We start from the raw sequence: 13,767 nt of genomic DNA, 5'->3' as shown, positions 1-13,767 counted from the left end.
AAAATAGTAGTTTCTATTTTTGGAAAATAAATGAAGGCATTTATTGATTTATCCGATTGCATAATAAAAAATAGATAACGACAACATATTCGACCTGCCTTCACAAAAGGAAAAAAATGCAGGGCCTTTATTTGGAGACGGAAAGCGTATAATGCACTAGTTAACTCATAATACTATTCAAACATTCATTTACTACCCAGGTCATAATATTTTAATAGACAAGATTGGATGACGATTGTTTGGCAAAATCGTGTACAGGTTATCTAGAGAAAATTATCATCACTGCAGTTTCACAATTTTCATTACTCTTTCGTACATTTTTCATCAATATGCCTAGCAGTTTCAAATTGATATATATTCTCAAATTAACAAAATATCAGATGAAATATTATGTGTGATACTGCCCTGTGTCGCACGGGTAATAACGTGGACTAGCTAAAGCAGCATCACGTTTTCTCTTTGCTAAAACAATACTGATTAACCCCAACTTAAATTCGGGAAGTTATCTGATGCAGGAAATATGTGGAGATAACGAGCAACATCTGTGCTCCAAAGTCCATTAAACATTACAAAATAAGAGCAGGGAAAACACAGACCTCCAAAACATCAGAGGTGGGATCAGGTGCCATGGAGAAGTGAGTATTCCCTGCTGACCAGTCACACCCGTCATGTGCTCCTTGTCATAATAGGGAAATAACAGGAGAATTTTGTGGACAACTAAGTGTGTGATTAATGATACAACAAACTGTATAAAGAAAGTCAGTCAGCATTTGACTCAATGATAAATTGTATTTGCTGACAAGGTCATTTTATCGACAATAGATCTTACGAAGATGACTTTAATCGAGACTGCTGATATTCTTGCTTCATGAGCTTGTTTGTCAATAACTAACATCGTTTTACAAACTGTTCATGCGTAAAACATCCTTTTTTTGTATTGCTGCATAAGTAAGGGAAGTTGATCATGACAATTGAAAAGTTAAAGTCATCACGTTTATCATAAAGAATGTACACATACTCAAGTTGTCCTTTATTCCTAGATAAACAGTCAAGAAACCAATCTCGCACATATTGAATATTTATTATAAAGACAAATGATACAAACTAATTTTTTTCTTTGGAGGAGACATAATATCATGTCACAGGTTTAGTGGAAATCCTTTGAATTTTTTTCTCCATTGACTTGGAAAATGAAATTTACTTGGAAAATATTAATTTATGTGAACAAATCACACAAGTTTAGTGGACAATTCATTGTATATTCTCTTTTGACTTGGAAAATGAAATAGACTTGGAAAATATTAGTAAATACTTCAATAAAATTACAAATATGGTCAATTCACACTCAGTAAAGGTTTACAGACTAAATCAAATTTCAGAATATGTTATTTTGGTGCTTAAAGTTCTTTATCAATTTTAAGAAAAAAAGTTAAACTCAAAGTTGAAAATATAAGCTTAGAAAAGAATAATATACCTAGCCAGGTGAATGTACGGGGAAAAGCAAAATGGTAAAATCAGCCTACTTGATTTAAAAAAATTTTTTTTTATCATTTTGTTGTTCCTTATTAAATTCACCTGGTTTCTCATCGTTGTCAACAACAATTTAAAGTTCCTGGTGTTATTAATTTCTTAACGTATGAGAATCTATTCGCCATTTGAGAAACACTAATTACATAGCGCTGAGATATGCCACGCTTACTGAAAGTCCGAGGTTGACTGGGAATTGTACTATCAAACACTATTTTATATTTGATTAGGAGAGTCAAAACAATTATTTTCATATGAAAACGGTTATTATTGAATATTGATTAGAATAAAAATAAATTAAGTATAAAAGTGGTCTAAATTAATTTCATTCATCGGGACTTTTCGACCTTCCATAAGAAATGTTCTCAATATTATTTTAAAAACAGCTGTACTACAAATAAAATTGAAAAATTAAAACTAAAAAATAAATGTTGGAATACACAGCCCACAAAAGAATTCTAATTTTTCAACCATCCTTCAAAGCTTGATAAACCAAAAAACAATGGTTGGTTAAGGAACTTTCGCGTTTTGCGTGCCACCTTTTTCCAGTTACATTTCTCCATTACATTGTTGAATGGATTGGCCGGATCCATCACATAGAATTGATTATTGCTAAAAGTAAAAATATATTCATGATATTCTTTTCATTGATATTTGGAAGTTATAAAATCACATTCCAGTGTAAGAAAAAATGTTATGGAATCTTTCAGATCTTTAGAGCAATAATCATAAATGTGATTGCAAGGCTTGTTAGCGTTTTGCTATGAAAAGATCCTTTTATTTTAACATTTTACCATTTAAAATCGTCGTAATTTGTTTTCCATGCACGTTTTAATTTTGTGTAGTTTGTGATGGCTCTCAAAACATGGTAGAAGCCTTTTCTTAAATCAAAATTTTCTGGACTTCCAGCGTCTTCCCACTCCCCAATAGTTATAAGCTCCAGAGGATAGGAGGTGGGTAGTCGTTGTGAACCAGTACTCTCCTATATATTATAGTGACTTCATTACAAATTAAATACTATTGGATAAGAGGCTTTTACACATTAATAAATTTTTTGTTTAAGAAATAATTGGTAAGTTTGAGTAATGATATTACTTCAAAGAAGGTTTTCCTCCAGTATTTTACCAAACGAATGAGAGTTTTCAATTTAGGAGGCCTACTGGAAACAAATGAAATTTGTAATGGTGCTAGTGCCGCTGAGTAGAATTTTCTATATTTTTCTGATTTGGAATCCATTTCTCGATAAATTTCTTCTTTGGTTTCTAAAACAGAAATAAATTAATTATTGGATTTTGTACATCTTATTTTGTTTGTTTAAGAGCCGGTTTGTGATGATATGAAATCCTTTAACTTTAGCAGTAATTTTTGCACAGTTATTGGGATGGCATTAATATTTCACATGTGTATTTCTTATGGCAAGAACTTCCCCTAGTTACCTTTTGATTTAACACTTTGACCCTGGCCTTGGAATTTGAGCCACATTTTTAAAACAAAAATTACCTTGCCGTAAATTTTTATTGGTAAGTCCTTTGGCTTTCAGCTTTCACATGTATATTAATTGATAACAAATCCTTCCGGCGGGTAACAATTTTTCATCCCTGATCTTGGAGTTTAACTTAAATTTGAGGAACTTTAACCTTAGCCAAAAGCTGTCATACTGGGGCAATAGCGTTTCACAAATGCATCTTGTTTATAATAGTACTTACTTTTCTTTAATATGTCAACGCTTGGAAGTATGTCCACGTCATGGCTATGGCCAGAATCGCAGGATAAGCATACTTTGACGGCGTAGGGTGTTGTTCCCTCTACGGTAATATTCTTCTCCTTACCAAGATAACATATCATTTCTTCTTTAACTGATAACATTTCACGCCGAAGTTTAGGTATCGTTTGTAAACGTACCAAGAAAACTACAAGATCTGCATCTGACTTTTCATTGACTGCTGTGCCTTTTCCAAGTGAACCACTCTACATTGAATTGTATTGATTTGTATTTTGATCTTTTCGAGCTTATTAAATTGATGTAAGTATGTTACAATAAATTCGATATCTAAAAGTTATTTATGTGTCTATAAATGGGCTTACTTTTTTGATTTCTGAAGGTCTCAGTGTTTCTGGAAAGTTTTCTTTCATGACCTGGCAAAGGAAGTTTACAGCTTCTTTACAACAGGAATTGAATGCTGTGTCAGGTTCAATTTCATTGGTGACAAAAGTTTGAAGATCACTTGCTGTCATAGAACTCAAGATATAATTACTTATATCATCCGCGTGTTTTCCATTACCATGCTTCATTTCAAAGTGCATATTTTTATCGGAAAACTTCTTGAAGCGACGTTGGGGTTTACATTCTGTACAAAAATGTAGAAACATTTCAGGATGTTGTCTCCGATACTCGAAGGAATATGTCCTCACCATCGTTGACTTACTGCGCCTGCGATTCAATTGTCCTATTTAAAAACAAGAGGCCCATGGGCCACATCGCTCACCTCAGCACATAAGCTAGGAAAAAAGCAAAAATTAGTTCAGTATTGAAAAGTTTACGGGGGGATTGAATATTTAACTTAAAAATTAAACTACTTGATGATGCATCCATATCGATATAACTATCTATTCAATTTTAAAACCCACACCCTACCCCCGGTGATCATGATCTGAACAAACTTGAATCTACACCACCTGAGGATGCTTCCATATAAATTTGACTAAATATGGCTTTGCTGTTCTCCCATATATTTCTATGTAAAACTTTGATACCCTATTGTGTTCCAATCCCATCCCAAGGGGTCATGATTTGAACAAACTTGAATCTATGAATCTACCTAAGGATGCTTCCTTTTAAATATGACCAATTATGACTTTGCTGTTCTTAAGTACAGGGTTCTCCATGAGCTGTTTTACTGTGTTGCTCCCGACACAGTAAAATTTTCTCCGACACAGTAACGATTCAAATTTTATGCATGCGACATAGTAAATATTTTGCCGACACAGTAAAATCTGGGTTTATTAGAAAATCTAAACACGCAAATTTTCCTTAACTGAAACTTTAATCAAACAATTCTACCGTCTTTCAATTCTAAAAATCAGAGCACTTAATTACCAGGGCTTCATCTTGCATAATCAATTATCTCTTAGACCCTCGCCGGACTTTACGCATGACGAAACAAAGATAAATAATTTGTTTTCACACTTCCATGTAACGGCTAGTTGCTAGTTGCAATAAAGTACATCGCATTATTTTTAAAAAGATATTTAAGTAATTATATCTCTTCTGTAGAGCCACGGTGCTAGAATTATGTATTAAAAATCTCCTTTCAAAAATGTTCAGAAGTTCAACTGTATCGGTCAGAATTTCCTCTGACCTTCAGAACGAGTTTTACTTTTATCAATATGTACGACCGTACCATTTGTGTAACGAAAAAGCGATTTTTAAATAAGTAACTGATGTTTCCTTTTGTAATTATAGTCAATAGTGATTCAGTTGCGAATTTGAGCGCGAATATACCGCAAAATTTTAGTACTTCTCGTATAGTCTGCAACACAGTAAAATTTCAAATGATGGAGAACCCTGTTAAGGAGAAGATTTTTAATGACGCGGATATTTTCCTATATGTTTCTATGTAAAACTTTGTAAATCCCCACTTGTAGCCCCACCATACCCCCAAGAGTTATGATTTGTACAAAATTTAATTTACACCACGTAATTATGCTTCGACCTGAGTTTCATCTTTCATGGCCGAGTGGTTTTTGAGAAAAGGATTTTTAAAAGATGCCATTATTTTTTCACTATTTTCTTATTATCTTCCCTTGAAAGAGGGCCTTGCCCTTCATTTGAAACTTGAATCCCCTTTACCCAAGGATACTTTGTGCCAAGTTTGCTTGAAATTGGCCCAATAGTTCTGGAGAAAATGAAAATGTGAAACATTTACGACAACGACGCCAACAACAACAATGACAGACAACGGACAAATTTTTATCAGAAAAGCTCTCTTGAGCCTCCGGCCCAGGTGAGCTAAAAAGCACTATAATTATATTAATGCCTTAACAATGGTAGTCGATTCTCGGCAAGTTGGAGATTTGAGCATATCAATGAACTTTCATCTACGATAAGTTAATAATGCACTCAGGGGCAATGAGCAGTGACGAATATAAAGTTTTATCGTACCAAATAATGTGGTGACATGAGGTTTCGGTTGTAAGGTCACATCTAAAGGACAACTTTCACCCCAAAGTACCGACTTCGGTCAGTCGCGGCCGAGATTTGAACTCACAAATTTCCGATCATAGAACGAAGGCTCTCCCGACTGAGTTTTCGTGAAAGTGAAGGGAGATTGAAGTACGTTAAATATATCCACGCAAGAATTAGTTAAAATACTTGACTAGTCTTACCTTTTACTCCCCCTCTTTATGTACACATACACTAACAATGACGTGTAATTGAAATTTAAGTTTAAATTAAATAATGGTTCTCCATTATAACATTCATATGTGGGAATTTTGCTTCCTGATCTGGAATTATCATGGTTGCGTGTTTATGCCCTTTTTCACATACTTCCGTAAACAATACATAAGTCTCATGACGACATGTTCACATATTCCTTTAAGGAAGATCCATACTTTTACGGATCCGGTTTTAATTTTATACACTAACATAAAATTCTGATTATCACTAGTCTATTGAAACAAAATCTTTTTGGGTGACTGAAAATAATTTTGCAAGACCGTATATATTTGTTTATTATAGTGTCATTGGGCATACAATGCATTTCATGAACATTATTTATGGACATTAACACTTCGTACTCTGTTCATAGGATGTACATGTCATTTAATACATACACATACACAAAATTCTTAATTTCTTTTATGGACCTAAAGCTTTTAATTTTTTCTAAACTAACTTGACATCTATTTTTATTGATTCTGAGCCTACATTATCATTTTAAATTTTACTTTTTTCAAATTTTGCAAAGAATGATTTAAAAAAATATGATATTTCAAAAATGGGGGTATACGTGTTCAAAAGACCGTTTTGTTAAATTTCTCTGGTCAATCTTAATAAAGTTTGTGTTTTTGTTAACCTTAGATAAATTATAATTCTTTATAGTTTTAAAGAAAAAATGGCGTATAAACAGTTTAGATTTTGAGAATTATAAAAAAAATAAAGATATTTTGAGATTTTTTCCCGAAAGAAATGGACAGCATAAGCTTAAGTAGTTACCCTCAGAGTGTGCTTCTTGATAGGCAAAATTTGCAGAAACTAAGTGTTTGAATACTAACCTACAGATGGTAGGAAAAAGCGTCAGTCAGCATTCAACTTAGTGATATTAGATTGTTTTTGCTTACAAAGTTATTTTATCGAGCATTTTTGTTACAAGCGGAATGATGACTTTAAACGAGACTGTTGATATTGTTGTTTCATTATCGTGCTCGTCAATAACTTCCCTTGGAGATAAAAACCTCAAGTGCAGGTGATAGTGGTATGTTGCTACATATATAAGAAAGGGAAGTTAACAATAGATAATTTGAAGTGTAAATCCAACTAATACAGTATATACCCACATCTTCCTTTCGAAGAATAGATCCTTCATAATCATATGTCAATTTCATTTTCTATACACCCAAAATCAAATTGAGTGCGATACTGTAAATTTCATTAAAATCCTTAAAAAGATACATTACAGGCAGTGGTATATATTCCTTTCTGCTCATGTGTAGGCTAGTGTGAAGTCACAGATTTAATCTAAGGCGCAGTATGGGTAAACAATGTCATGATAGGAAGACCATTTATTCAAATTGAGAACTTTTAACTATTTTTACTCTGCTTAGAAAATTGTGGGAACTTTTCTCTGAATTATCGATAGACGATCAGTATTTTAAACCTCCTACTAACCAAAAATATTTCCAGTTATCAATTTCACTTTCTGCACTAATCCTAGCCTGTTGATGTCGATGGTTTTGAAATTGTCTGATGAAACTTAATATAACAAGGGACCTATATACTCGATAGTATATATATGGTACCTGTTATAACACTTGAATTTCGGCTTTAAAAAAGCACAAGTGAAACATTTACATGGGATAGGTATAAAAGTGCGGATTGCTATGTATGTCTTTATGGCATTTGCAACAAAATAATATATAAATGGGCAAGATTAATTATCAATTCCCATTTCCTTTCTTTTCAATTTGTGTTTTATCCCTTACAGGCTTTATACTACAACCTTCTTACCTATATGGAATATGCAGAGGATATGCGCCACTGTGAAAGGTTCCTGTAAATGCTCTAGCCTCTTACTTTACTCCACACTATTTTTAGCAGTGGAGACGAAATGTAGAAATTCTTAAATTGGTTATAACAAATTCAACAAATCTGTAATAACAGATTAAATTCGTTATAATGAATTCAATAAATCTGTAATAACAAATTAAATTCGTTATAACGAATTCAATGAATCTGTTATAACAAATAAAATCCGTTATAACGAATTCAATGAATCTGTTATAACAAATTAAATTCGTTATAACGAATTCAATAAACCTGTTATAACAAATTAAATTCGTTATAACGAATTCTAAAAATCGTTATAACAAATGAAATTCGTTATAACGAATTCTAAAAATCGTTATAGCAAATGAAATTCGTTATAACGAATTCTAAAAATCGTTATAACGAATTCTAAAATATTTTTTGATAGGTCCTAAATGGGCTTCCGTAGAAATGTACACAATATATTTGAGAATTGATGTTTAATCAATTATTTAGATTTCCATTCACGTCTTAAAATATGCTTATTTAATAAGCAACCCTTTTCGTTAAACTATATCGATATATTGTCTTTTAGTTTACATCGTTCATATCGTTGGCATTGCAATGTTGCAGATATCGAGCTGATATTGCCTCAAATGCAACAGAGACATATAACTAATGTATCACATACGTTTGGCTAATATGTTAACAGTTGGTAAGATGTCTACATCATGGTAATGACCGGCATGGCAACTCAGAGATACCTGGACTGCATGTATTGTTTTACCAGTGATAGTACAGTCGCCAAAAGATCCAAGGTAGGTCTCAACATCGTTTAAAATTTCCGGTAAGTTTTCTTACTGAGAGCGGTCTATTTTACATGTAAACCCTTCAAAGTAGTCTACTTTGAGTGAGGACAGGTTATTCCATTTTAGCCTTTGATCTTGGACTACTTTAAGTGTTAACTAATTATTACATATGTATTCCTGAGAATCTACAGAATCTGATTTTGTAGGTACTGTACAATTGATGATTCTTATTTAAAAATATATATGAGTCCCATTTATTAGTATTTTTTGTTTGTTTGCTCGTTGTTTAACGTCACTCTCGATAATTTTTCACTCATATATGGAGACGCAAACACTTGCCGGTGAAGAGCTGCACATTTTGACCTTTGTTCGGCATTCAGGGCAATTGAGCAGGTAGGGAGGTTTCTTATGCCAATACGTGTGACACTGAACCTCGGTTATAAGGTCTCATCCGAACGACTGGTCTGTATATCCACAGCTGATTCGTACCCGCGACCTATTTAGGATCAACTTTTTATTCCGTGATTCTAGAAAAGACACTATTACCACTGCGTCATGCAGGCTTCAGTAAATGATATATGATATATTATAAATGATGTAACTCATGCCTAGAGATGCCTTTTATGTATGTCTTTTCAATAGATTGGTCTTTCTAACAGCATACATTTAAATTTTTTGTGATCGTACACGACGTCAAGACTATTGTAAATTGATCAATAGAACATGTTAAACATATAATCTCTAACATTCAGAAACAAAAATAGGAATGAATTTTATACCGTGATTTTTTTTTTATAATTTGTCAGCATACAATAAATGGCACACTGTTTAAATGGACAAGTTAATGAAGAGATCATTAACATTGAGACCAAAGAAACGATGTGGAAAATATCTTCATGTGATCTAATCTACTGGAACTCTGCCAAAATGATCTTATATATGATCTAGTTCCTTTATGTCCAGATAATACACCTATATCTTTTTGTTCATTTCAAGAGTTCACCAAGGAATTAGGTTAAATTTGTATATAAAAAATAATAATTTAATAAATACTGAAGTTTGATATTTAAAATATTATGATTCAAACAATATTGGACGTATATAAGTCATTAATTGGATAATTATGCCTGAGCCTTATTTATTGAATACTAAAATGTTTCCTTTTGCCTGTAAAAATGCCAGCCACAATGCCGTTTTAAGGAAAAATCACACCTGGATCAACATACAGGCAAAAGGAAATATTTTAGGATTTTGCCTCCGATATTCAAATTTCAAAGCAGCCAAGTCTGTACTTCTCCCAATGGTTTATCAATTTGTTATCACGTTCTAAAGCATAACATTTGATAGAGAGATATGTAAATATGACATTGATAGATCTTTAATGATAAAGATGCCGTATTTCATTCACTGTTAAGGCATAAAACAATTAATATTAGTATATGATTGAATAATTTCTATGTCTCTGATTGGCTGAGATCCAAATATGTTAGAAAAATATTACGTTGTATTGACCTGCATGTGACGTTCCAGGTGAATACAAGGATTTATTACCTCTACATTGATCTAAAAATACATCCAAATTGAAACAAATTGTTTTGGAAAGCTATTTAAACGACTATGACTTTTTTTCATATGAACAAAACATAAGAAAATATATATTTTCAGGTAAGGGTGGTAAGAGGGGATACAGGGACCCCCTCCGACACTTACTGAACAACAATATTTTCTTTTTGACAGTCAGTTTTCCCAGATAATACTCCTTCCTTTCAAAATCTATCCTATTAAGAAGACTGACATGCACTTTATATTATTTTTTTCACGGCAATTAAAATTGATAAAAATATTTCAAATTAATACGACTGGTAAGGTTTATTTACATTTTAATTCTGTTTTTCTCTTGTATTTGGCTAAAACTAAATGCAAATAAGTATTAAACTGTATCATTTTATCATTGAATCATATAATAATATACAATTATTGCTGCTTTTTGAGGTCAATACAATTATTTAGCCATCTGAGGAGTACGATATTCACCGAGCCCGAAGATGGCTAAATCATTGTAATGACCGAAAAAAACAGCAATAATTGTTTTATTATATGATTCACGGATAAAATGATACAGCTTATTAAATCTTTGCATTTAATTTAGTCCTAGCCAAAAACAATAGAGAAGCAGAATTAAAATGTAAATAAAGCTTACCAATCGTATCAATTTGAAATTTTTTAAATCAAGTTTAGTAGCCATGAAAAAAATATAATGTCAGTCTTTTTTATATGATTGATTTTGAAAGGAAGAAGTATTATCAGGAAAAACTGACTGCCAAAAAGTAGGAAAAAAATGCTGTTTATTAAAAGTTTGAGGGGGTCCCTGCATCCCCTCTTACCACCCTCACTCGAAAATACATTTGCCCTTGTTGTGTTCACATGAAAAAAAAAGGTCATAGTCGTTTGAATAGCTTTCCAAAACAATTTGTATCCATTTGGATTCTCCCGATCTATTTTTAGATCAATGTAGAGGAAATAACGTCATGTGCAGTTCAATACAACGTAGTATTTTCTAACATAGTTGGATCTCAGCCAATCAGAGAGATGGAAATTATTTATCATATAATAAAATAAATTATAAATAATGCTTTGCTCTGACAAAGAATATTTACACTTACGTACATATTCAAACTTAAGCATTAGATTCCAAATGTTTTCCTGAAAACCGGGCAAACATCTGAACAATCTGGTAATATTTGGGTTTTGAATTTAGTACTCATGACCTTCTGTTTCAAAGAAGTTTATGAATTCAAAAGATATGTTTTTATTTATCACTACTTAAAAATTTGATTCTATAGTCTTCATCTATTCCACGATTTGTGCCCAACTTCAGGTATTCCATGTGTAATAAAAGTAAAAAAAAAAAAGGGGGAATTGTAATTAATTTCAAACCATTATCTACACTTAATGAAAAGAAGAATTTCCTCAATCTCTCTATTTTATTTTTTTATTAGTTAATGAAGGAAGTATTATCAACTACATGTATCTGCAAATTTCCGTCACATTATTTGTACGAAAGTTTACTATTTACGATACTGAATAATACATACACTAATCCTAAAATATTATGGTGTGCACTATCTCTCTTTCTCTGCAGTTAATATAGTAAGGGATAAAGAAAAAGTCTAGGTAATCACTTTCGAACCCGCTCGGTATCTTTGTAAGGATTGTTGTGGAGTTTTGGCGTCAAACAAGGGTATCTTAATTCAAATCCATTGTGATTTTAGGGAGAATTTAAAACATTTTAACTAACATATGATTTTGATAGACTTCTTTTATTATAAAGTGAGCTATTGGTATATGTTGAATAACCACTTGAAGAATGAAATACTTGCAAATTACAATATAATATTTTTTCCAAATAATCAGCCATACAAATGAAAGCAATGTTTTAATTTTTTCAGGTGGGACCAGTAGGAACAGATCTTGTAATTACCTAATTTCTGTATTAATTATACATTTTGAAATACAAAAGGATAGATGGTTTTCATATTGCCTCTCAATAACTTAATGCGAGTTGAAACATCCTTTTATAATTTTATTCAGCATTTCAAAGCACAAGAAATTTCTCAATATTCCAGGAGAGAAAAAAGAATTAGATATATTACATGATCATCAAGTTCTGGTTCCTGTTTTACAAAGCAGGTAACACATTCTTTTTGTTTGTAAGACTCATTATAAAAATTTATTCTAGAAGAACTTTGACTTAATTCTAGAAGTGGTTATCCAACTTAAACTCAAAGTTTCCTTTTTTAGGAAAAAAAATTCTAATATCATATGTCAGTTTTAAAAATCTTTATTATTTCAAACAACTACAGATGTAAATTGAATTGCCATGTCTATATATTCATTTGGTTTCATAAACGTCATTAAAATCCATACAGTCAAACAAATCAAGAATACACAGTAAATGTTCAACCAAGCCTCTTTCTTTACCCCTCATTGCGAAATGAACAATACTGATGGAGAAACTTCAAGAGTACTGTGCAAGAATATTCCGTAAGTTCTATGGTCGATACAATGACATTTTCAACAAAAACAGTTTTTCATTGAGTCAAATGCTGACTGACGGTTTTCATACTAATTGTTAGTCCATTATTTATACACTAATTAGACGAAGATTTTTACCGCTATTTCCCGATCATGACAAGAAGTACACGGCAGGTGTGACCGGTCAGCAGGGGATACTCACTCCTCCCTGGCACCTGATCTTACATATGATGTTTTGGAGGTCCGTGTGCTGAGCTCCTATTTTGTATTGTATTATGGACTTTGATATTGAATACTGTTCGATATCTCCATTTCTTCTTCCATAGGTAGTGTAAATCAGATGTGGACACTTAAACATTCCAAAGACTTTTTGGAAAATTTGAAATCACAAGATTGTACCAATTTTTCAACTTTATGCACAACCATTCCCCACAATAATTTAAAGTCCAGGCTTACGTTTTTGATTGACAATATTATGTTAATGATATATTGTCAATATGATGCTTTAGAGAATATTGGTTTGTATACTCATCGGAACACAAGTCTCCATACTCTTCTATACACTTTTAGAACGATCTTGGAACACATGCAAAGAATGGTTATTTTATTTTGTTAATTTAACGTTGTATAGATATTAATAAATATATTTTGACTAGGGAAAATATATTTTGGAGGGATGAAAAAGGAAGGAGAAAAGTTGCTTAAAATGCACCAAATTGAAAATCTCGGTGTAATTAGTTATGCTGATAACAAGCTGCTAAAATAAGAAAACCCAAGTAATATATGTAAATATATATGTAAAGAAATATTTCAAGTTATTTCAGAAAAACTACAAATTTACGCAAATAAATGTTTCTCGATATTCGTCCAAAGTGTGTTTTTTTTTTACCCATTTTCATGATCTTTAAGCATACAAAGAATTTTAAGGTGGAATGCCACACCAACTTTTTATTTTATAGATCTTTGAGTCATCCTTTTTAAACAATGGTTTCAACATTGAAAGACCGATATTAGCTCTTAATTATTTTAAATTAATTTTTTTAGTATTTTTTCAAAGGAAATGAAAAAAATTATTTCTATCCAAATAAGTAGTTTTCGATTTATACGTTTGCTGTAAATGAATGCATCATATGAATATCCAATAAAATA

At 31.9% G+C, this 13,767-nt stretch overlaps 1 protein-coding gene across 1 annotated transcript; it reads right to left on the bottom strand.

Moving 5' to 3' along the window:
• Nucleotides 1-1,953: 1,953 nt before the first annotated feature.
• Nucleotides 1,954-3,955, bottom strand: LOC134266480 (2'-5'-oligoadenylate synthase 1-like). Its single transcript, XM_062748709.1, has 5 exons — nucleotides 3,613-3,955; nucleotides 3,234-3,495; nucleotides 2,623-2,789; nucleotides 2,322-2,509; nucleotides 1,954-2,139 (listed from the first exon to the last, which is right to left on the bottom strand). The coding sequence occupies exons 1-5, from the start codon at nucleotides 3,940-3,942 to the stop codon at nucleotides 1,986-1,988; spliced, it is 1,101 nt and encodes a 366-aa protein (XP_062604693.1). The 5' UTR covers nucleotides 3,943-3,955; the 3' UTR covers nucleotides 1,954-1,985.
• Between the last annotated feature and the right edge of the window lie 9,812 nt (nucleotides 3,956-13,767).

Source organism: Saccostrea cucullata, unplaced genomic scaffold (assembly GCF_032062105.1).
Source record: "Saccostrea cucullata isolate Sc308-1 unplaced genomic scaffold, CSIRO_AGI_Scuc_v1 ctg10206, whole genome shotgun sequence".
NCBI classification, from domain to species: Eukaryota; Metazoa; Mollusca; class Bivalvia; order Ostreida; family Ostreidae; genus Saccostrea; species Saccostrea cuccullata.
This window is presented reverse-complemented; position numbering and strand designations above follow the sequence as displayed.